The 26,027-nt window shown below is 36.3% G+C and overlaps 2 protein-coding genes across 2 annotated transcripts in view; one reads left to right on the forward strand and one right to left on the reverse strand.

Moving 5' to 3' along the window:
• Positions 1 to 8,924: 8,924 nt before the first annotated feature.
• On the reverse strand, positions 8,925 to 18,722 carry tcof1 (treacle ribosome biogenesis factor 1). The gene is made up of 9 exons (XM_056237006.1): positions 18,482 to 18,722; positions 17,914 to 17,975; positions 17,791 to 17,825; positions 16,678 to 16,752; positions 15,762 to 15,823; positions 15,515 to 15,677; positions 11,880 to 13,733; positions 11,424 to 11,500; positions 8,925 to 8,995 (listed from the first exon to the last, which is right to left on the reverse strand). The coding sequence occupies exons 1-9, from the start codon at positions 18,596 to 18,598 to the stop codon at positions 8,936 to 8,938; spliced, it is 2,505 nt and encodes an 834-aa protein (XP_056092981.1). The 5' UTR covers positions 18,599 to 18,722; the 3' UTR covers positions 8,925 to 8,935.
• arsia (arylsulfatase family, member Ia) overlaps positions 16,667 to 26,027 on the forward strand; it is a 14,214-nt gene continuing 4,853 nt past the window's right edge. The window contains exon 1 of the mRNA XM_056237017.1: positions 16,667 to 16,773. The gene's annotated coding sequence lies outside the window, so the exon portion shown is untranslated. The remainder of the gene's footprint in view (positions 16,774 to 26,027) is intronic.

Here is a 26,027-nt window from a genome sequence, read left to right on the forward strand (position 1 = left end):
AAGAGATGATAATCCTGATGAGTAATAATGAGGCTTTGAGTCATAAAGAATGATGTAAGAAGAGAAAGAGAGGATGATGGATTGCTGTGTGTGGGGTTTTGTAGATTCCTATTTTTACCCCATGAAAAGCACTACAAAAAGTCTATTTACTTTCATTTTCACTGGAAACAGTGAACAATTTAAAGCCGAGGTTCTTCATTTTTCTTCGCCCAGGACCAACAATATTTAGTTTTTATCTGAAAACCACTCTTACAAAACCGTACATGTGTGCTTTTTGGCTAACAACAACTCCAACATTGGAAAATACAGATATTATTAATGAAATATCTATTTTAAATCGAATTAAACATTTACATAAACAACCGGAGATTGTGGCAAAGTTTTTTTTTTTTTTGAATAGACATGAAAATGCACATTCCAAACTTAAATGGTTATAATTCAAGAATGCTTTGAAATATACACTCACCGGCCACTTTATTAGGTACACCTGTCCAACTGCTCGTTAACACTTAATTTCTAAGCAGCCAATCACATGACGGCAACTCAGTGCATTTAGGCATGTAGACATGGTCAAGACAATCTCCTGCAGTTCAAACCGAGCATCAGTATGGGGAAGAAAGTTGATTTGAGTGACTTTGAACGTGGCATGATTGTTGGTGCCAGAAGGGCTGGTCTGAGTATTTCAGAAACTGCTAATCTACTGGGATTTTCACGCACAACCATCTCTAGGGTTTACAGAGAATGGTCCGAAAAAGAAAAAACATCCAGTGAGCGGCAGTTCTGTGGGCGGAAATGCCTTGTTGATGCCAGAGGTCAGAGGAGAATGGGCCGACTGGTTCGAGCTGATAGAAGGGCAACAGTGACTGAAATAACCACTCGTTACAACCGAGGTATGCAGCAAAGCATTTGTGAAGCCACAACACGCACAACCTTGAGGCGGATGGGCTACAACAGCAGAAGACTCCACCGGGTACCACTCATCTCCACTACAAATAGGAAAAAGAGGCTACAATTTGCAAGAGCTCACCAAAATTGAACAGTTGAAGACTGGAAAAATGTTGCCTGGTCTGATACATCTCGATTTCTGTTGAGACATTCAGATGTTAGAGTCAGAATTTGGCGTAAACAGAATGAGAACATGGAACCATCATGCCTTGTTACCACTGTGCAGGCTGGTGGTGGTGGTGTAATGGTGTGGGGGATGTTTTCCTGGCACACTTTAGGCCCCTTAGTGCCAATTGGGCATCGTTTAAATGCCACGGCCTACCTGAGCATTGTTTCTGACCATGTCCATCCCTTTATGGCCACCATGTACCCATCCTCTGATGGCTACTTCCACCATGTCACAAAGCTCTAATCATTTCAAATTGGTTTCTTGAACATGACAATGAGTTCACTGTACTAAAATGGCCTCCACAGTCACCAGATCTCAACCCAATAGAGCATCTTTGGGATGTGGTGGAACGGGAGATTCGCATCATGGATGTGCAGCCGACAAATCTGCGGCAACTGTGTGATGCCATTATGTCAATATGGACCAAACTCCCTGAGGAATGCTTCCAGCACCTTGTTGAATCTATGCCACGAAGAATTGAGGCAGTTCTGAAGGCAAAAGGGGGTCCAACCCGTTACTAGCATGGGGTACCTAATAAAGTGGCCGGTGAGTGTAGATGTAAGAGTGTAAGATTGGTCTTGTTTTAAAGAAGGCATTTGGCAGATTTTTGTAGAAGTGGGACAAAAAAAAAATTAAGAAAGTGAAAGAGAAAAAAAGTTATAGAAGTTTGAGGTTGTGAAAATGTACAATGTAAAAATGTAATTATTCAAATTGTATATAAAAAAATTTTTTTTCAAAACATGTTGGACTCTTTAAAAACTGCAAGGAAATCAAAGCCAAAAATCATAATTATATTACAATAATTTATGTAATTTATTTTGAAAATCAAAAAAAAAAAATGAAAAACGCCAAATATGGAAACTAGAGATTCTAAGCTTTCAAATGATATATATTAGTTTAGGTTTAGTTTAGGATATTACTGTTTTGAATATGTAATGGGCCCACCACTTAAGAAACTTGATCCAATAAATGATCCAAACTTGTTTGTTAAAAATTATGAAAGGAAACATTTTTATTTAACTTTTGTTTTTTGTTTTTTTGCATTTTAACTGATTATTTTATTATATCAACCAATATCCACCTCTCAACTTCCGACAGAAATGGATAGATGTGGAAAAGGTAAACTGATACACTTAACCTATTATTTGTTTATTTATTTATTTATTTTTCAATGTAAGTCTTTAAATTGATAAACATTTACAACGGCTTTGGTTCAACTTTGTATTTCAGGGCGTGACAGTAACGCTTGTTTGCTTGTCCGGGACAAGTGGTGGTGTTGTTTTTCTTCTTATTGAATTTTTGTATTGAATTTTCAAAATTACAGAATTCAATAATATCAAGTTCTTGACACATTTCTTTTACACATTTTCACATTTGGTAAGTATAACTTGAAACAACAATAATTTAAATAAAAGAAACGAAGAAAAAAATAAACTTAAGGGGCATCACAAACATGTTAAACTCATTTAGCAGAGATACAGATCTTTGGGCTTTTACATTTTTAAAAAACTTTACAGACTCGAAATATATTTTAAAGGCTGTTTTAAAAATGAGCAAACTTGTGTTTTGAGTTTGATGAATATAAAATTTTCCTAATAACAAAAACAACCCGATAGCATATATTTTTCTTTTGGAAGAGTTATATTCATTTGGATGAAGTTAGACAGATGACGCATTTAAGACTAGGTTGCAGTTCATTTTAACACAGAAATTTAGACATCTCACGTCAAAATATTGATGATATTCAAAAAATAAGTAAATAATAAACTCTTTCACAATTACAAAAACAGCAATTAATCAATATCAGATGAAAACGCTCTACTCTGTCTTTCACAGATATATTCTGTGAGCAATTTTAAATGACACTTCTTTGGTTTTATTTGTTACACGATACCGACTAAGAATCCCCAAAAATGTTCCCACTCAAATGAGGGAAACATATTATTATTAACCCAAACAAGTTTAGATGGAGGAGGAGAAGAGATATTAACAAAAAGAGATCTAATCGATTGGTTACTGCATTTATCATTAATTAAATCAAGTTTATCTAAAAAATAAATGTTTGGAGACTTTACTTCATATACAGTGTTACACAGTTTTGTGTAGTGCCCTGATTTCTGAATAGAGATACAATTTTGGCAGAAATAGAATTAATGACAATATAATATTCTTTAACAGAAATATGACACTTAAATTTCAGACATAGTTCATTAATACTCAAAAACTGACCATCAGAATTCAACAACTGACCAACTAATAGTATATCAGACACAAACCAATGTCTAAAAAATAAAGTTTTCCTTTGGTGTGTATTATACATATTATTCCAAATAAAAAAAGGAGTGAGGAGAGAAGTTATATGTTTAAAAGCCAAACACCATGTCAAAAGGACTTGCTTGTGAAAACTAGATAGGCTAAACAAAGATGTATTTTATTAATATCAAAATTAACCAAATTTGTTTATTAATAACAAATCTAAAGTGTTTTAAAGTGGATGTGTGTTCTCTCTGTTTTGAAGTGGTTGCTGTAGCCGTTCCGGTTGCTCAACAGTTATATACTTTTTTGTGAATAATAGTTTATAAGCAATTCTGTTTCTGACTTAATGTTGAAGAACTACTTCTCCTCCAGTTCTGAAAGAACATTCGTTGGGTTTTATTTTTATTTTATTTAATTGTTAAATAATTTCTTGTTAGTTTTCACATGTCATACAACACATTCTGTGATATTGTCCATCTTTTGATCCTGAGCTAATTGGTGTCAGACCGACCTAAACTAAAACGTGATATTACTTCTCAAGTGCGGACCGCGTCACACCAACGATATCGCGGAATGATATTATGGGACCTTTTTCACAGACTGGGATAACGCGTTTTTAACCTATGGTTTTAGTTTAACGACGGTCATAATGAGCACAAATATAATCGTGGAACGTTTTTTATTCTTTCATTTAAAAACAAAGTTTATGATGTACATTTATAACGCTATAGATTTGTACCTTTGCAACAAATTACAAGAAAACTAGTAAACGCTGCTGTGAGTGTGTTTCTAATACAGCGGGTGTGGGAGTGACGGTAAAGTTGACATATTTCCCTCTTCTGACTTTCGTTATCAATCTCTCTCTATTTTAACACTTTTTTCTCAGACATTGAACATTATACAGAACAGGGACCATCTGCAAGGAAGGTTACGGCGCCCCCTAGTGGACATTTCAGTAACGGGACGGGGGCGAGCACAGATACAGAAACGCGAATGTTACTCACCTGATCAATCCGTAGATAGAACAGAATTGATTTTGAAACCGAGTTCAGGTTATTTTTGAAATCGCCAGCTCCACGTGATCAGGAAGAATGCGCCAGCCGTGACGAGGTGGCCGAGTGGTTAAGGCGATGCTAATCCATTGTTCTCTGCACGCGTGGGTTCGAATCCCATCCTTGTCGGGTCGCGATTTTAATCTTGCAAAACATGCCTGGTTTCACAGACAGTGCTTAGATTCAGCCAGGATCTTAGGCCTTAGTTCAATTCAGGACTTTTAAGTAGCTTTTATTACAAAAAAACTTTTAAAAAAAATGGTGCATCTTGAGACAAAACAATGGCACTGACATATTTTTAGATATGCCATTGCATGTTACTTTTTTAGTAAAAAAAAAAAATATCAAACATGCATTTTAGTCTGGGACTAGGTTTAATCCTGGTCTGTGAAACCGGGGGTTTGTCATGACAGTAAATTGGGAAAATCCACCTAAAAACTTCTGCATATTAAGGCAAGAAAAGAGAAAAGGATTCAACTAACATACAGTATATCACCATACTTTCCCAGTTGATTAATCACAGTACACCAAGACAATTGTTTTGTATTACACATTTTCTGTAATGTTTTGTTTTAAATATGCAAATGAGGCATTCTACAATTACATATGCACTAATTTGTATAATACATTTCACAGAAAGCTGGAAACTATTAAGAGGTTTTACAGGAGGGATTTTGGACATTTCTCTTATATCACTCCATAAATCAGAATATATATACAAACCCTACAGTAAAAAAAAATCTTTAGATTATAGATATTATATTTTAGAATATAGATACAGACATTTCTGGCTCAGTGCACAAGGGAAAACGCCTTCAAAGATATGTATTATAATTGAAATCTACAGATGCAAAATGCAAATATAAAAAGTGTAATAAAATAAAGTTTAATGTGTATTTCAGATGTTTTATTCCAGTAGGCTGACATGTTATAGAAGCAAAATAGCCCAAAATCTCATAATTTATCAGTGCATGAAAAAAACCCCTCTGAATTTAAAATGTGAGGTTTGTGGATTTTAGTCCATGTCTATTAAGGTTAAGGTCATTTATATTCTAGTGAACTGATAAGTTATGTAATATTTAGGAGATATACACATTTGAAAAATTACTTTATCTTCAGGGTAAAAAGGAGAAAATATGTTGATACACATTTATCTCTTAAAAAACCCTTCGATATGTCCCAGCTAGGGCTGGGCGATAAAACGATAACGATATGTATCGCGATAGACACGTGATCGATATCAATAAAAAATGTGTTCGATAAAACGTTCGATATTTTTTTTCTTCGTCGGAAGAAACCACAGGTTGCGAAGCTTGGTTGCATTATCAAGGCACTCGCTCTCTGGTAACCTAGCAACGTAGGGAGTGACACGCTCAGGCAATCATGTAACGTGTCAGTTTGGTTGCGCCATCGTTGTCTCGTGCTGCTGGGTTCTTCTTCAGTAACCGGCGATTGATAAGCAGAAAATGAGTGTCCTTCATCTGCATGCCATGCAGGCTAGAATTGCGAAACATTTTTGGATAATTCGCTCTATTCGCGTTTGATGTGAACACAGCATAATGAACAGGCTGCGATGTCAAGATTGCAATGCTGGAGTGTGTGTGTGTGTGTGTGTGTGTGTGTGTGTGTGCGGCGCGCGCGCGAGAGAGAGAGAGAGAGTAGGCACGGGCGCGAGAGAGAGAGACACGCGGGCGCGATCGAACAGTGGAGACATAAAAACATACTCCGTCATTTTGTTAATACAGGACATCATTCAGTCTGCAAAGTGTTTACTTATATTTGTGTAGGCCTATACTCGCAATAAAACACAACATTGTGCTTTTGTCACACTGTATTTCTTGTCAAACTGTAACCTACAACTGTCACACACCGTTTTAAAAGCAAAACATATTTATCCAACCCCTTTGTAAAACAGTCTGTGTGCAGCGCCGCCGCTCCCACCACGCGCATCACGCGCTGTGCGTAGGGCACCAAATGCTGAGGGGGCACCAAAAATAGCCTAATGAAAAACCAATCATCAAACTTCTTGTTATAATCAGATTCAGCGCGTTCTTCCTCTTCATTCCGCAGCGGCGCCGAGCAGAGACAGAGAGCACGTCAGAAACACAGGACAGGGTGTGTGTGTGTGTGTGATGTGTTCATGTGTGTGTTCATCTGAGCCTCATTGGTCTGTCACTGCTCGTCAATGTCAGAATATTTGAGATGACCAATCAAATCAAAGTAGGCGGGCTTTATGTTCACAGACGCTGAGCGCGAATTTTAACAGTGCAACTCGACGCTTCAGTGTACGGTCAAGTGCGAGATAAGATGTAAGTAGCTAAACTTAACTTTATTTGACAGTTTTTTTTAGGTCATAAATGTTAAACGAATGACAAAAAATAATTAGGCAAACTAATATAGTTTTGTCAAATTTCGCCATTTTGTACTGCAAAATAGGCCTATGTAACATGTAGCCTAGTGTAATAGTTTAGGCTACTGTCATTGTGAGGGGACAAGAAACATGAACAAAGCCGTTTTCATCATGTTAGGCACAGGATTTATAATGAATGTGTAGCCTACATATTGAGAATAAAATACAAATTGTAACCTTTAGTAAATTAAAAAAGCCAACTTTAGGAGGGGAAGAGACAGGGCAAGATAAAAACAAAGAGAAAAAGAGTGTGATGCTGATGAGGAGAAAAAAAATAATCAGCTGCCCACTGACATGGTTTTAAAGCTGTTGTTATAGATTTTTTTTTTTTTTTTTTTTTTTGCCTTCATAACATCTTAAAAATGCACATCTGTAGTTAAAAAAAAAATCCCAAATTTCCCCCGAACACCCCTAACTAACCTGCCTCAAATTCGGGATCCCAGTGATTATAAAACCATGCCATTGCATGGTAATGAAACTAGTTAATAATAAGCATTAGACCCTAATCTAAAGTGTTACTTTTTAGCTTTTTAATTTTTTTATAAATCATACCCTCATTGGGGGCTTAGCCCCCCTAAATGAAAATCCTAAATAAAAATGTTTTTTTTTTTTTTTTTTTAGGGGGGGGGGGGGGGGGGGGGCATCATAAAGGAATTATGCTTAGGGCACCAAAATGGCTAGCAGCGGCACTGTCTGTGTGTTCCATCTTTTGGACATTCATCATATCGCATTGGTTTTCATTTCTTGTCCTCAAAACAGAGCACTATATGTTTATTTTTAAGTTACACATTGATTAAAAAAGAAAGTGAAATGTGTTGGTAGATTATTTTATACGGAAATCAATTATTTATAACTCTGATGAGAATAAAGTTAGGGTTAATTAAAATTAAGGAAAACAAATATATTGATCTGAAATATAGCAAATTAATTTTAAATTCATTCAGGTACAATTACCAAACATATCTCATATCTATCTTTTTATTAGTTTAATTAATAAACCAATTATATAAAACTATTATCAGTGCACTATAAATAAACTGGTTCTATGCCTTTATTAATAAATCTTATTTAAAAAATACAAGGCTTAAGACATTTATAAAAATGCCTTCTATATTTCTGTTTTGCTTTTCACTCCATTGTACCGAAATCGTACCGAACCGTGATGTCTCAAAAAAAAAAATCAAGCAGGGTGCACATACGATCACAAACCCCCACCACCCACGTCCCGCCGCGCCACTGTCACCTTTTTTACTCTGAGGAGTTTGCAGGTCTGATTGTGAATTTAGACTTATGTTTACATTTTAATTATTTGAGTTTTCCATGGTTGTGTTGACATTTCTGTCTTGGGATTGTAATCAGAGGAAGGTTAAGTTTAAAATAAAAATGTTTAAATGTAATATATCTTTTCTCCTGGTCCTTATTTTAAATGGGTCATAAAAAAATCAATAATTATCGATATCGACCGATATGAAACACTGATATCGTGATACAGTTTTCAGCCATATCGCCCAGCCCTAGTCCCAGCTAAACTTTAAATAGTAAATATGGCTACATATGTACATCTGCAGTTGATGTCAGTGTGAAGAATCAGGTGAGACCAATATAAATAAAATCATCCGTGTATTTTGAACCACACAAAAAAAAAAAGACAAATACATTTTTTCCCTTAACGGTCACAAATATTAACATAGAAGTCACAAAATGACATTTATACAATTCACTGGTTCATCCTAAACAATTGTACTTATTACTTTTTAAATTTACCTAAAAAAAAAGAAAAGAATGACTTATCAGATGACCCAAAATGAAAATAAAACAGCATGATTAGTTTTTTTCATGGCTCTCATGATTTGTTTTTTAAAAACACGTTTAAAAGAATACAAAAGGCATAAAATTCTTCTTCATCACAAAGTCCAGTTATCAAAAATAGAAAAACAAAACAACAACAAAATCAGAATACTAAATATTTCTCAAAATTCACCTCCATAAAAATATAAAACATACAAACACTGACTGACATACATATGAACACACATGATCCTCACAGTCGGGACGGAGCATGCATTGAGACTCGGCCATTATTTCAGAAGTTTGTTCGAGACATCAGTTCTCAGTCTCATTATGTGCTGTTGAGTCCACGAGCGCTTTCTCTTTCTTCTTTTTCTGGACAATAAAAGAGGAATTAAAGTCATTTACTCACAGAACTCAATCAATCCAAGAGAGATTTATTACAGAAAGTCAATTAAAGATTCATAGCAGAAGCAGAATTAACCCTGTAAAGCCGGACATACTAAATAATAGCAAATACTTCAGGGGCCGTATTCACAAAGAATTTTATCTTACCACTAGGAGTACTCCTAAATCGCACTAAAATATTTAAGCAAGGAGTTTTCTCTTAAAAGTTATTCACAACGCCTTTCAGACCTACTATTAGTAAGGAAAAATGACAACTCCTAAACTAAGAGTGAGTCTTCGTTGCTATGGATGACGTCACTTCCTCGCAATGATCACGGTGATTGGTTATTAGATGGCAGGGCCATCATGCGGAGCATAACACAGATGCAACAAATCATGGAATTACCAAATCTAAATATGTCTGTGTCCTACACAAAATAATAATAGTAATGTCATCGAAATGCATATATAATGACATGTTTGTGCAGGCCCCAGTGAAGTGTAATTCTAAAAAGGCAGAGAGAGAGAAAAGTCGTGAATTAAAATAAATTAAATCAAGGTAGCCTAATACCCCAATGAAAACCGCCACTTGCCTAATAATGAAAAAACGCCACTTGCATTAACACTTGCTTGGTTAATTGACATCCTATTAGCCTAAATAGACTACTTAAAGCAAGGAAATGTTGCTCCTATTGAAGTAATGTAATAGTTGAATGACGGTGGATTATGAACTCGCCAAAACGTAAAAGAAACCCCAACTGGACGCAGGATCAGTTACTGCTGCTGGCCCAGCTGGTGCTGAAAAAAAACAAAAAAAACATAATAAAAGGGAAATTCGGCACTGCGATATCAAGCAAAACTAAGCGTGAGAATGGGAGAGGATTTGTTTGCAGCATTCCCGCTTGTGTCGCGGACCCCGGGACGACTGCGAGAGGCGCTAGTGTGCGCTACGATCCTTTGTGAATAGCCTAGGTCTTAGTGAGTTAGGAGTCCTCTCGACTTCTTTTAAGCTGTCCCAGACTTAGGTGCTACTTTTAGGGCTGAAATGCTTCGTGAATTACTCTTAGTGAAAAAAATTAGGAGTCCTAAAGTTAGGAGTGACACGCCAATTATTTTTAGGAGTTGCTCCTAAATTCGCCAGTCAGGAGCTACTTTTAGCCTTAACATTCTTTGTGAGTACGGCCCCTGATATAGAGAATATTAGTTACAGAGGAGCCGTAATTTATCAATTTGCAACAAGAATATTTTCATACTCCTAAGGCGTGTTTAGACCTTTATTTTGAAATAGTGATGAATATGAAAAATCATGAAAGAAGGGTAGAAACCTCAGTTTGTTTTCATGCCAAGAGTTCAAAAGATAGCATCCATTCAATTATTTTAGAAAAAAAGGTCTGAATTTTTTTTAAATATAAAGAAAAAAAATATAGATTCACCATTTGTGATGTGGCAGGAAGCTATAACGCACATACTTGTTCTTTTTATGTGTTTCTTAGAGGTTGAATTCATATCAAAATCTGCCAAACTTCTCATATTACTTCTGAATAGGATGTCTACTTGTCCACTGAAAATTGTGGAAATAATGGTTCAGATCACTCAAAACACATATGGAAATGGCAGCGCCCTTATATGGGCAGTAATGGAGTCTGGTTGTGCCCTAGTGGAAGCGTTCGGTACTGCGCCCAAACAAAATCTCACTGAAAGCTCATTTTTTGAGATATCAACTAGAGATGCGCGGATGGGCTATTATTTCATCCGCAACCGCATCACAAAACTCATCATCCGTCCGCCATCCATCCGCACCAACGTTTTTGACCAATTTTCAAATCCGCACCCGCCCGCCATCCGCTGATACAAGGCGCTGCTGATGACAGCCGCGAGACTAGAAACCGCCCGCCACCCGCCCGAATTTAATTGTAAAAAAAATTGGCACGTCATCCGCGGTTTATCCGCGGCTATAACCGCCAACCGCGCATCTCTAATATCAACCTAAAATTTGAAACACAACTTGTTCAGATTTTTGGCTTTGATTTTTTTGCCGTTTTAGAGTCGCCCAGGTTTTGAAAATATATATTTTATATAAAATATGAATAATAAAAATTTTTACATTGTACATTTTCATAAACTCAAACTTCTATAACTTTTTTTCTGTTTCACTTCTACAAAAATCTGCCAAATGTCTTCTTTAAAACAAGACCAATCTTACGTCTATATTCCAAAGCATTCTTGATTTACAACCATTTAAGTTTAAAATGTGCATTTTCATGTATATTCAAAAAAAGGGGGGTGACACTTAAAGGGTTAAAAGTGCTATACAAATAAACTTGACCTTGACCTAGCGATAGTTCACAAGAAAACTGCTCGTTAGTCCCAGCATGCTTCTGAACACGCAATTTATGAAACCAACCATCAATTTTACCTTTTTTTGCACGACCAGCTCCTCGACTGGAGCAGATACAGGGACGATTCCCTCCGTTTCTTCTCCTCTCTTCTTCTCTGTACATCATTTCAGCGTGAAAGGGAACATTGAAGAAAGAATTGAAGGATGCCGTAAAAAAGCCACGTTAACACATTTAACACATGCTCCTGCAGCAGGCGGATTAGAGCAAGTAGCATCAAGCTACATGACGCAATTTAAGAGATTAATATTACACTTTTACTTGAAGCTCACTTTAAACCACCATCGAGTATTTGTATCATATTCCGGGCGCGGTTTAAAATGGCTTAAAGTCAAAAAAAGATGTTGAAATATGTTATATTTAGCATTTTATATGCAGCTAATGGCTACACCTTGCTTAGCAATACTGTTAACATTCTTTATTCATATGAAAATATCCAAAATCACACGAAAAACGCATATTTTTTAATTACTCACTTTTTTTCTTCTGGCTCACTGCAGCTTCTTCTTCTTCTTCTTCTTCTGGTGGAGGAGGTTGGAGAGCATCTGCATTTTCACCCTTCTTGTTTTTGCTCTTCGCTTTGACTTTCTTGGCCTCTGGCGCGGCAGGAACGTCACAAGCTTCCTCCGTTTTGTGTTTTTTTTGTTTTTTAGACAGAGTGTTTAGCTCTTGACCGGAGGTTTCCTCATTTCCCAAACCATCGGCAACATCGTTTTTTTGAGATTGAAGACTTTTCACAGGCGTTTCTGCAGGAACGTCAGGCTGGATCTCCACGCTGTCAGCAGCCATCTTGCTTTTCTTTTTTTTCAAAGAGCGGTTTGCAGAGTCGAACTGAAGGAGGTCAGCGTCCGACGGGACTGTTTTGGGCTTTTTACTGCTAGTTTCCACCTCACCAGGTTCTTTCACGGCTTTAGCCTTTTTAGCTGGCTTTTCAGACTCAATTGTTTCTGAAATGCTTTCACTTGTCTTACATTTGGCCTTTTTAGCTGGCTTTTCAGACTCAAGCGTTTCTGAAATGCTTTCACTTGTCTTGTGTTTGGCTTTTTTAGATGCCGTTTCAGACTCAGGCGCTTCTGAAAGGCTTTCACTAGCCTTATGTTTGGCTTTTTTGGATGCCGTTTCAGACTCAAGCGTTTCTGAAATGCTTTCACTTGTCTTACATTTGGCCTTTTTAGCTGGCTTTTCAGACTCAATTGTTTCTGAAATGCTTTCACTTGTCTTGTGTTTGGCTTTTTTAGATGCCGTTTCAGACTCAGGCGCTTCTGAAAGGCTTTCACTAGCCTTATGTTTGGCTTTTTTGGATGCCGTTTCAGACTCAAGGGTTTCTGAAATGCTTTCACTGGCCTTACATTTGGCTTTTTTAGCTGGCTTTTCAGACTCAGTTGTTTCTAAAATGCTTTCACTGGTCTTACGTTTGGCCTTTTTAGCTGGCTTTTCAGACTCAAGCGTTTCTGAAAGGCTTTCACTAGCCTTATGTTTGGCTTTTTTAGATGAAGAATCAGGGTTAACGGATTCAGATGTTGTTTCTTGGTCAATCTCAGAAGGAACTTCAGTTTTCTTGGCTTTACCCTTCTTAGCAGGCGTTTCATTAGGAACGGGCTCCGCAACACTTTTAGACTTCTTGTTTTTCACTTTCTTTGATGGCGTCTCTGATTGGTCCGTCGTAAGGTTGGTTTCTTCACAGTGAGTTTCCACAGCAGCTTTCTTAACTTCTTGAGTATTTGAGGGATTGTTGTCAGTTTCAACATCACTGGCTTCAGAAAGGCCTTTCTTTTTTTTAGCCGTTTTAGCTGGAGTGCTGGTTTCTGAGGTACCGTTATCTTTACAAGCATTTTTCACAACCTGATGTGAAAAACTCTTAAGTGGTTCAAAATGAACTCTTTTAGGAGTCCAAATGGCTTCTGAATCTGATACACCAACCTCTTTAGTTCCTTTCAAAAGTCCGTTCGTTTCATGATGTTCTGCTTTATCGGTCTCATCCTGATCACATGAGGTGTTGGTAGTTTTAGCTTTAGTCCTTTTTGGGGTCTCAACCACATCAAGACCTGAGATGCTACTATTTTTCTTATTTCCAGTCTTTTTCTTGACTTTAGGAGCTTCAGTGTCTTCATCTTTCGTCTTTTCTGAATTCTTAGATGCATCGGTTGTTACAGAAATGTCATCGGATTTGGCCGCCGCTTCGTTTTCTGGCGTATCGGACTTTCCCTCCTTGGATTGGTTGACCACTTTCTTTTTTGTTCTCGGCTTCCTATTCGCCCTGCTCCTTTCTGGGATCTTCCCAAAAGATTCGTCCAAAATTGAAAGAACATCCATTTTCTCTCTGTCGACGTCTGGTAACAAAAGACAAATCTTAATCTTGTGAAAGCACATCACATTTCACCCTTACATCGAAAATGAATGGGAAATACACAGCCCAGCCAGAAGAAAAGAAAGAAAGTTGCTGTTTTGGATTTAAATAGACAGTGTCTATGATTGGATTATTATGTTTGTAGTGTCACGGCCGGCTCACAAGCCCCGACAAAGGAGACAACACACTGGATAATGATCAAAAAGGAATAACATTTCTAAGAGAATAAAATAGGAAAAAGACTAAATGAAAACAAAACAAACAAATGAAAAAAACTTATTGTATCCGTTGACGTTCTTATTATTTTTCCGTTTATTCTTCTTCCGTTTCCGTTCTGGAAGTCTATGGCAACCTCTTGTGGGAAACTTGTGAAATTTGGCACAAAGATAGGGGACAGTCTAAACTGTCATCATTGCAAATTTGGAGTCTCTAACTCAATCCCTCTAGCGCCACCAAGTGTCCAAAGATGCACTCATGTTTATGCTAATAACTTTTGCACCGTAAGGGCTAGAAACAAAAATCCTTTTTCGTCATTGGCTCGTGATGATTCGATTGAATTTTGGGGAAAAAAGTACATTTTCGAACTCCTCCTAGGCTGTGGTAGCCTGGGAAAACCCAGACAACTTCCGGCAAATTTAGATTTGCTCTGAAAGTTAGTCTGGCAAAGAGCTCATTCAAGCCCATTTCCAATCCGCCGAAATCGAGGCACCAATCAGAAGCGTTGGGGCGGGGTTTACACGATGACGACAGCGCTGGGATTTTAAAGCAGATTTTGTAGCCTACATTACAAAGATGGATGCCGCCGTCGAGCATCACTCGTTCCAATCAGCTATCGCGTGTGTTTTAAGCGGTTTGAACGTTTCCTTTTAGTTAAAAACCGAGCAAAGAACAACACTCGGAGATGTTTCTGCCGCTCTGCATACGTCATCTCCTTCATCGCTCTGATTGGTTTAGGTCTATCCGCGACGTCCGTTGGTGACGCCCCTCTGGAAATGATTTGTCTATGACGCTTTGCCAGACCATAACTCACTTACAACTGAGAATGGTCTGGTTTTAACCAGGCTAAGGCTGTGGCTCCGATTTTCACAAAAATTTAACCAGATCATATTCAGACCATCCCAACAAAAAGTTATGGAACTCAAGGTGATTTGTTAAACCATTCATGAAAAATGATTATTTCTGATCTCTTTGGCCAATTTTTTTTTTTTTTTTAAATCACATAACTGACCTCTTTATAATGTTACAAAAGATTATAGTTTCGAATAACGGTGTTCTTTTGAATTTTGTATATTCATCATAGAATCCTGAGAAATTAAATTCATCAGTTTCCACTAAAATAGTGTCAACATTGATAATAATCATAAATGTTTCTTAAGCATCAAATCATCATATTAGAGTGATTTCTGAAGGATCATGTGACACTGAAGACTGGAGTAATGATGCTGAACATTCAGCTTTGATCACAGGAATAAATTACACTTTACTATATATTCACATAGAAAACCGGCATTTAAAATAGTATTAATATTTCACAATATCACTTATTTTTGATCAAATAAATGCAGCCTTGGTGAGCAGAAGACATTAAGAAAATCTTACTTTTTATGAAAAAGAGCTCAATTGTCTTTATGCAAAGTACATTTAAGATGAAACAATTCACATCTTGATGTTGGGGTTTGTGAGCTTCATCCATTCTGCAGGACAGTGCGTTATAAACTGAAGCGTTTCGATGCTTTCTATTGAGCATTTGTAGTTTCTTCTCACCTGAGAATTCAGAAAGCAGTCTCCTCCACTTATCCACGTCTAAACTGGAGTCCGAGTCCGAGTCATTCCCCGGATCAGCGGCCGATGGAGGAACCACAGCCTCTTCTGAGCTGGAGTTGTTTCTTTTCCTCGGTTTACTCCCAGTTTCATTTTTCCTCTGTTTCTGCGCAGTGGAATCAATGATGAATATTTCAGCGGACTTTTGCTTGTATGAATAAAACATTTCGGTCATCTTTAAATCAAATACCGTTGATTTGCCCGCTGTTCCTGCAGTTGTAATGTTGCCGACAGGTTTTTTTGGATCAAGTCCTGTACACACACAGAAACAAACTACAGTTTAATTCACATTTATTTATATAGCGCTTTTCACAATACACATCGTTTCAAAGCAGCTTTACAGAAAGTGCATGAGTCCATATTACAATTTAGAGTGTCTGTTATCAGAGGTAACTGTCTAATTATGTATTTCGGTAATGTACATATACAAAATCACAGTTAGCTAAAATAAATAAATAATTTAAACAATCATGTAATAGCTCATTGAAGTAATGAATACAGATGAAACTCGAAAAATTAGAATATTGTGCGAAAGTTCATTTATTTCAGTAATTCAACTTAAAAGGTCATTCATTCATTTTTTCATTCATTTTGGCTCCTGCGATGGGTGGGGGGGCGTCCCATCTCTGTGCGTTGAGCCGACCAGATGAACCAGTTGACTTAAAAGGTGAAACTAATATATTATATAGACTCATTACATGCAAAGTGAGATATTTCAAGCCTTTATTTGTTATAATTTTGATGATTATGGATTACAGCTTATGAAAACCTTTTCACAATAAGCCATAATCATCAAAATTATAACAAATAAAGGCTTGAAATATCTCACTTTGCATGTAATGAGTCTATATAATATAATAGTTTCACCTTTTAAGTTGAATTACTGAAATAAATGAACTTTTGCACCATATTCAACTTTTTTGAGTTTCACCTGTACTTGTTTGTTAACAAATGATTATGACATTTAGAAAAATGCAGTCTGGGTGATGGTTACAAGGTGGTTAAGTAAGACTGTCAGATTTGTGGCTTATGTTTACAGCCGTCAGATAAAAGCTGCAACTTCTGCTCAAACACACAGATGATATTAAAAGCGGCGATTCCTTTACCAGCAGAGGGAGCCGTGATCTTAGAAGAACCTCTCTGTGTTTTTGCTGGACTCTGGAGCTCAGGAGTTTGAACACCTGCGGATACGACGAGTTTCTGTGGGTTACTCAGTATTACTGAGCCCTTGATGTGGGTTTTGAATTATCAGTGCTTATGCTAATATCCAGAAGGCAGGACAGTCAGAAGGAATCAGTAAATGGTGGTAATAAACATGTTTGATTTCTATTAAAACAGGCGGTCGAACATTCATGTACGACAGGGATTTTCAATCTTTCCCATGGACCAGCAAACATGATCATCCACAGGACCCATCCCATCCTAAAATATAAAAAATGCAGCTATACATTTTATTTTCTTGTATAGACCCAAATAATACTGTGAAAATGTAATATCATGCGTAAAATATCTATTACATTGAATTTCTTCTACTTACTGTAGTACTGTAGGATGCATTTTTGTTTATAATTGTATTTTGATTTGATTTGATTTACTTTATTAATCCCCCAGGGGGAAATTTATGTCACAGCAGCACAAAAATACAACAACAAACAACATACACAACAGCAACAACAAGTCTTGTTCTCAAATATCAATTTTTCAAAGCATTATGATTATGATTATATACGACCATCATCTGTATATATCATCTTATATAACACTGATTATAAAATCAAAGAGCATATATATATATATGATATTTTTTTTTTTAACAAATTATTTTAATCAACTGTATTAATTTATTATTTATTTAAGTTTAGTTACCTTATGTTTTTAATTTTTTTTTTACATTTTCACACTACTTTTTTTTATTGAAATAAAGTTTTATTTAAGTGTTAATTTAATCAAATGTATTAATTTAATTGAATACATTTTTATTTATTAGTAAGTTATTTTAATATAATGTGTTGATTTATTATTTCTTAAATATTTTTTTTTTATCAAATGTATTTTGTACGGTAGTTTAATCCGTTTTTATTGATTAATTCATACATTTTTTACACTTGCTTTTCTCCCCAGCACTCCCTGATGTTGAACACCCCTGATGCACAATACACAATTGTTCCCTATGAACCTTCTGACAAACACACACTAGATAGTGAAGCTGATGTACATACCAGAAGGCACGGGTGGAGTATCTCCATCATCTGAGCTGAATACATCATGTTGGGGAAAAATGATAAATTAGTTGAAGTGCTTTTCAATCGAGCCCATAATATGAGACGCGCATGCACTGTTACCTTGCCCACTTCTGAAAGATCTCACTCAATGACACTTTCACTTCTTCAGCTTCAACCTGCAACTGACAGACATATTCAACACATGCATTCAGTATCTGTGCATATCACAGTTCTGAGCTCTACAGGATCATTGTGAACTGATGCATGAATATAAATCTTATTTACCATTAACTATCACCATTAACTATCAGTATAACACAGGACAAAGTGCACTTGCACTACATGCACAAGCTTAACATGCTTATTTTTCTACAACTCAGGTCATATGTAATGCACACATGCATAAAGCCACGTCTATGTTATAGAAATAAAGCTTTGACCATTCAATTGCATTACGGTGTATGTTGATAGGCAGTGATTTCAGAGTGACTGTGAACTGATAAGCACTAAATACAGTGGTGTTGGTGAATGCATCAGATTTGGTTCGACTTATGAAATGCACCAGCTTTATTTGACCTCTGTTGAAAATGCATGCAAAAAAAAACACAGTCTCTTGATTTACGAACATGCACTCTCTCTCTCTCACACACACACACACACACACACACATGCATAAACATTTCCGCACCTTGGGCGCGTGCTTTTTCAACACGTGTGCTGCTTTCTGGTAGCCGTTGTCCTTTAAATGGTGATATATTAAATTGATCAGCTCGTCTTGCGTTGCGTCTGTAATATTTGAGGTCATGTTTGTGATGGTGGTAAATAAATAAAAAACGGATGCTCGTGATACTTATGAAAAACTTTGCTGCATGTTTCTGTTTCCGCTACGCTAGCGCAGTAGCTCCCCGCGCATTCCTTCACTCTGACCCCTGAACTCTCGCAATGCGCGCACTGCATCATGGGAAATGTAGTTTTTTAATGCGTCGGAAAGATCGTATATTACGAGTTGAACGTACATAACGCCACAATAGATTAGCATACATGTTGCAAGATACTCCTTTAAAATCTGGCCATGATTTTTTTATGTTAGTATTTTAATGTTTATGTAAACAAAAAATGCAAATTTATGCAAATTGTATTTGTTATTTGCTGGTTTTCGACATAAAACTTGGTGAATTGATTTCATTCTGTAGTACTTTTTAAACAGGATTCTGTGATAACGTGATCATTTTGGTCACTGTAATCAAGAAATGAAATTTTCATGCCATTTCATAGTTATGATCAACTAAAATCAACTATGATTATGTGTTTTTACAGTATAATATGCAAAGTATAATTTTCTATAAAAAAATAATCTCTGTTCTTTTCTCTGACATTTAAGGGTGACATAATATAGGCCTACACAAGCTATTTTAGGTCTAAAACAGTTTGGATAGTTGTTAATATGAGAGTTATGAGACGAGATTTAAGTATTGTACATGAGTAGCTCTCGGCCAGGGTGTAATTCAATAATTCAATGTAGAACCGTCACTGACAACAGTGAATTTCACTTTATATTACGTAATCTATGAGTGATGAAGATGTAGGCTACTATAGCACATGTTCTGATCTGAGAGACATTAAGCAAAGCATGACTGGTTTTGTGTGTTCTGGTTTGATGAATGTTACCTGAGCATTTCAGTGAGGCCGTGCTCCTTGTCTGATCCCAAACCCAGCAGCGTCAGCATGAGGGAAAAACAGCTCTGAGAAAGTGTAAAACCACAAACACAATCAAGACCAATCAGATCCAGACATCCAAAAATGAATGTGAGCAGGTGTGTTTGGATTGGTGTTTGAGCTGTGGTGTGTGTGTGTGTGTGTGTGTGTCAATATGTTTATTTTAGGGCGATGCAGCCCACTCGTGTTTACGTGTTTCACTAAAAGGGATTCAGAACAACCTGTGATAAACCCAAAAAACAGCAGCAGTTTTAAAGTTTCATGACTATGATGAAACTGACAGTAACGTTTGGCTCGGTTTGCACGAGTAATGAAGGAGAAAGTCTTCACTGGCTCTTCGGGGTGATGATGATGGTGAAGCTGACGGGGTGTATCGGGTAATAGTGTTCACAGAGCTCCATTCATGAGGATCTGAGGGAGAAACAGGAGATTTTGTAAGCCAGGGGTTCAGGGTTTGGCTGGTTAGCGTCTGCGTTACATTACATGCTAACTACACCATTTATGTGGGCAAAAGTTTCTCTATTGATGGCAATTCATCAGTCATAGGCCTATATTCTGACCAAGGTGGACGACTATATAGGACCGGAGAGAGGCCAATCACCTGAGCCGTGAATGTCATGAGACTCATGCCTAAAAAGTCATAAAGTCAGCATGAAACAGAAGCTGCAATTGGATGGTTTGCTATTGGCTGATCTCATGTGAATGACAGGTTAAAGCCCCGCCCACATCATCAGAGAAGAGGGAAGTTATTCTGATTCAAGATTACCCGGAACATGAATTTAAAACAATAATAATGTGCACGGATTAATCATTTATAAAAAAGTACTGCAATACTGCATAAAAAAAAAATTGTAATTGTCAATTTTGATCCCCTGGTGATATAAATATCAATAAAGTCAATTTCATGATTTTAAGACCCCTCCAAAAGTAAATACTAGCAAAATGTGTTGCGTTTTGAACAATGTAATTTTAATGAAGAAACAAGCTTTTTGAGTCCAAATGCATTTTCCCGGAGTAATGATGCTGAAAATTCAGCTTTTCATCACAGGAATAAATGACATTTTACATAATTTATTACATTACATAAATGTATTTAAATAGAAATCAGTTATTTCAAATTGTAATAATATTTCACAATATGAAAGTTTTTACTGCATTTCGGATCAAATAAATGCAGCCTTGGTGAGCAGAAGAGACTTCTTTTCAAAAACATGAAAAATAATGTGTGTGTGTGTGTGTGTGTGTGACTGTGTAACACATATTCTTTTGTATCCCAAATCTAACATGTATTATTTCTTTAATGGTCTGAGAGAAAGATGACAGGGAGTAATAATTAAAAGAGAAGGCAGCTGAGTCTGAGCACATGTTGAATTTGCCATTGTGTGTGTGTGTGAGAGAGAGAGAGTTATTAAAAACCCTTCCCCTCATACTAACACTAACTCTATTTAATCATCTCCACCACTTCCAGTAAACCGGCACGCTTCCAAGCTTTCAAAGGATCTCCGGTATTGTTCAGTGAGGGCTTTTTTAATTCTACAATTTGTAAATGATTTTTATTTCCTTCTATGAACAGTTTCTGAATCTTTTGGTTCTGCTTTTATAATCCATATTCTTGTCTGGGGTATTACAGCATTTCTAGAGAGTGTGTGTGGATCTACTGTAATGTCATCCAGTCCTGAAAGTGTTTTTTTGTGCATAAATGACCGATGTCTGTTTTCATATAGAAGGTAAACACGGAGTGTGTGGAAGTGCGTATAGATGGAGAGGTAGAGAAAAGTGGGGCTGTTTTCAGGGGAGTTTGCTTGTCAGAGCTGGTCAGACCCTGAACTGTTCATTCGGGGAATGTGTGTTCGTTTTATATCCTGGGGAAACTCAATCTTGTTTTTGGATGTAACCTGAGCAAACGTTTACACACACACACACACACACGAAGAATTGTACTCTTACAGACAGTGAACATCATTGCTGTAATGTAGGAGTGACTATTAATCTGCATAACACAAGGAGGTTTATAAAAGTCACTGTTTTATAGAAATCTTTAGGAAAACAGCAGGGCCCTGAAAAACTAAACACGCTAAACCTCAAGGATCTGTGCTGCCAGTAACAGTGTAATTTAACAGTAAATTAGTCTCAAATAAAAAAACTTATTATAAAAAAGTTGTGAAAGATTTAAAGTCTTGATAGACATCAGGTGGTCGTATGCATTGAAATAGCACATCAAACCTCATATTCAAACATGCTGAGGGAACAGTAGATATTAATTCTGTGACCAAAGAAATTTGGAAGAGGTGCCATTTATTTATAATCTCTCTCTTTTTTAAATATTAGACATCATATTTAGTAGATTTATGCGCAGTTGTTCTATTAATAGACGGATTTAAAAGCGCTTGCATTTATTCTGTAAAGTCAACATTAAAGATAGAAACAGCTTGGCTGCAGGAATGTCGAGGTTTGCGCTAAAACTGACATCAGAGATTATGGTGGCTTTGCTGTTGTTGTTTTCTGGGGAAAGTAATGTGTACACACTTGTGTTTCATGGACACATATTTCAGGTAAGGGAGAAAACTTAGATATGATGCCTCTGTCCCACTTGGCACAGCGCTGGAGTTTTGTTTTTAATCAGTTCAATTCATTTTATTCTTATGAATTTGAATAAATTGTCTGCTTGTTGTGCTCAGTTCCCGATACAGATTTGTGTTTTTTTTACTAATAGTTTTTTTTAAAGCCAAATATCTTAGTCATAAATGCCATTGACCCCTTTTATAATGCGCTACACAGACAAAATGGCTTTAGATGAAATAATATCTAATACTTGTTACATTCCTGTCTTGTTTAATCCCAGTTTCTAAGGATTCTTTTTTTGAAGTGTATTCTTTATTCCACTTAATTATGCTCAAGTGCAAGTTCTTATTAAAGTTACCATATATCAAAATTGACTGTTCTTGTTTTTATTGGAATATTGTAGTATTTATTATGAATTATTTATTTGTGCTTTTTTAATTCATGTTCCTCATAATGTTGAATCAAAATAACTTATTGCTCCGCAGCAGCAGCAATAACTAACAGCAGCAGAAATAACCAACAACAACAACAGCAGCAGCAATAATATCATCAGCAATAATAACAGCAGCAATAATATCATCAGCAATAATATCAGCAGCAATAATATCATCAGCAATAATAACAGCAGCAATAATAACAGCAGCAATAAAATCAGCAGCAATAATATCAGCAGCAATAATATCATCAGCAATAATAACAGCAGCAATAATATCAGCAGCAATAATAACAGCAGCAATAATATCAGCAGCAATAATATCAGCAGCAATAATATCAGCAGCAATAATATCAGCAGCAATAATAAACAGCAGCAATAATATCAGCAGCAATAATATCAGCAGCAATAATAACCAGCAGCAATAATAACAGCAGCAATAATATCAGCAGAAATAATATCAGCAGCAATAATAACCAGCAGCAATAATATCAGCAGTAATAACTAACAGCAGCAGAAATAACCAACAACAACAACAGCAGCAGCAATAATATCATCAGCAATAATAACAGCAGCAATAATATCATCAGCAATAATATCAGCAGCAATAATATCATCAGCAATAATAACAGCAGCAATAATAACAGCAGCAATAAAATCAGCAGCAATAATATCAGCAGCAATAATATCATCAGCAATAATAACAGCAGCAATAATATCAGCAGCAATAATAACAGCAGCAATAATATCAGCAGCAATAATATCAGCAGCAATTATATCAGCAGCAATAATATCAGCAGCAATAATAACCAGCAGCAATAATATCAGCAGCAATAATATCAGCAGCAATAATAACCAGCAGCAATAATAACAGCAGCAATAATATCAGCAGAAATAATATCAGCAGCAATAATAACCAGCAGCAATAATATCAGCAGCAATAACTAACAGCAGCAGAAATAACCAACAACAACAACAGCAGCAGCAATAATATCATCAGCAATAATATCAGCAGCAATAATATCATCAGCAATAATAACAGCAGCAATAATAACAGCAGCAATAAAATCAGCAGCAATAATATCAGCAGCAATAATATCATCAGCAATAATAACAGCAGCAATAATATCAGCAGCAATAATAACAGCAGCAATAATATCAGCAGCAATAATATCAGCAGCAATAATATCAGCAGCAATAATATCAGCAGCAATAATAACCAGCAGCAATAATATCAGCAGCAATAATATCAGCAGCAATAATAACCAGCAGCAATAATAACAGCAGCAATAATATCAGCAGCAATAATATCAGCAGCAATAATAACAAGCAGCAATAATATCAGCAGCAATAATATCAGCAGCAATAATAACAGCAGCAATAATATCAGCAGCAATAATAACCAGCAGCAATAATAACCAGAAGCAATAATAACCAGCACCAATAATATCAGCAGCAATAATATCAGCAGCAATAATAACCAGCACCAATAATATCAGCAGCAATAATATCAGCAGCAATAATAACCAGCAGCAATAATTTCAGCAGCAATAATAACAGCAGCAATAACATCAGCAGCAATAATATCAGCAGCAATAATAACCAGCAGCAATAATATCAGCAGCAATAATAACCAGCAGCAATAATATCAGCAGCAATACTATCAGCAGCATTAATATCAGCAGCAATACTATCAGCAGCAATAATATCAGCAGCAATACTATCAGCAGCAATAATAACCAGCAGCAATAATATCAGCAGCAATAATATCAGCAGCAATAATATCAGCAGCAATAATAACCAGCAGCAATAATATCAGCAGCAATAATATCAGCAGCAATAATAACCAGCAGCAATAATATCAGCAGCAATAATAACAGCAGCAATACTATCGGCAGCAATAATATCGGAAGCAATAATAACCAGCAGCAATATTATCAGCAGAAATAATAACCAGCAGCAATAATAACCAGAAGCAATAATAACCAGCACCAATAATATCAGCAGCAATAATATCGGAAGCAATAATAACCAGCAGCAATAATATCAGCAGCAATAATAACCAGCAGCAATAATATCAGCAGCAATAATAACCAGCAGCAATAATATCAGCAGCAATACTATCAGCAGCAATAATATCAGCAGCAATAATATCGGAAGCAATAATAACCAGCAGCAATAATATCAGCAGCAATAATATCAGCAGCAATAATAACCAGCAGCAATACTATCAGCAGCAATAATAACCAGCAGCAATAATATCAGCAGCAATAATAACCAGCAGCAATAATATCAGCAGCAATACTATCAGCAGCAATAATATCAGCAGCAATAATATCGGAAGCAATAATAACCAGCAGCAATAATATCAGCAGCAATAATATCAGCAGCAATAATAACCAGCAGCAATAATATCAGCCGCAATAATAACCAGCAGCAATAATATCAGCAGCAATAATAACCAGCAGCAATAATATCAGCAGCAATAATAACCAGCAGCAATAATATCAGCAGCAATAATAACCAGCAGCAATAATATCAGCAGCAATAATAACCAGCAGCAATAATATCAGCAGCAATACTATCAGCAGCAATAATATCGGAAGCAATAATAACCAGCAGCAATAATAACAGCAGCAATAATATCAGCAGCAATAATATCAGCAGCAGAGTAGCAGATCTGATCCGCCAAGACATTTCAACATTGTCATATCCATTATATGCGAAATATTTAGAGAGTTGTCATGAACATCTTTTTAGCATTTATTTTAAAATGAAATGTTGACTTCATTGCACAATGTGTTGGCAGATGTGAGCAGGTCTTATTCTAAGCGAACTTCAGTTTGTCTTTAAGATCTTATCATCAGCTGAGTGTGTGTGTGGCTTCAGGTGATCCACACAGTGACTCCAGTGAGCTCCAGCTCATATATAATAACAACGCTCAACGTCCCAATAAAAGAGCTCTTGTGCGCACAAACACTGTCTCTGTTCAAGCACGGCTTGTACCCCTGGTCCCCCTAAATACTTCCACGGCATGTTTTAATAGCAGGAATCCTTAGGGGCCTCAGCTTGTGTTTGGAGATTAATAAAAACATTGACCAAATGTACAAAATAACAGCATGTTCAAATCTAAAGTCTGTCTTCCATTTATCGAGCTAATAAACGGGTTGTAGAAATGACTTTACTTCCTACATCTATTGAAAAGAAATATGCCAAACAGGTCATAATATGTCTATGATGCTAAAAGGTAATATAAATCAGGAGAGTTATGCATAAATGACTCCAAACCAGGCATTTGGTTAATGCATTTATTTTATAGGCTATATTAGTTGAAATGGCAAGACATTATACACAGAGTGAAGTCATCTCTCCTGAATATGTCATGTGCAACGTTGTTTTTGTGTGCATTATTTTTGTGCATAATGCAGTACTTTAGAGGGCATCATATAATTGGAGCATCAGAAATGCATTTGGTGCTTTATATTGTGCCATAGTGTGTGTAGCATTTCTGAGCATGTACAGT

This window comes from Rhinichthys klamathensis, unplaced genomic scaffold (genome assembly GCF_029890125.1).
Source record: "Rhinichthys klamathensis goyatoka isolate OS25496 unplaced genomic scaffold, OSU_Roscu_1.1 h1tg000475l_1, whole genome shotgun sequence".
Lineage (NCBI taxonomy): Eukaryota > Metazoa > Chordata > Actinopteri > Cypriniformes > Leuciscidae > Rhinichthys > Rhinichthys klamathensis.

Excerpts from the sequence above, each read along its gene's own strand:
- tcof1 (XM_056237006.1), bottom strand. The coding sequence starts at position 18,598 with ATGACCTCAAATATTACAGACGCAACGCAAGACGAGCTGATCAATTTA. Across the intron at positions 15,678-15,761 it reads GAACAGCGGGCAAATCAACG|AAACAGAGGAAAAATGAAAC; the intron begins GTATTTGATTTA and ends TCCACTGCGCAG. Across the intron at positions 8,996-11,423 it reads AGCTGGTCGTGCAAAAAAAG|AAAAAGAAGAAAGAGAAAGC; the intron begins GTAAAATTGATG and ends TTTATTGTCCAG.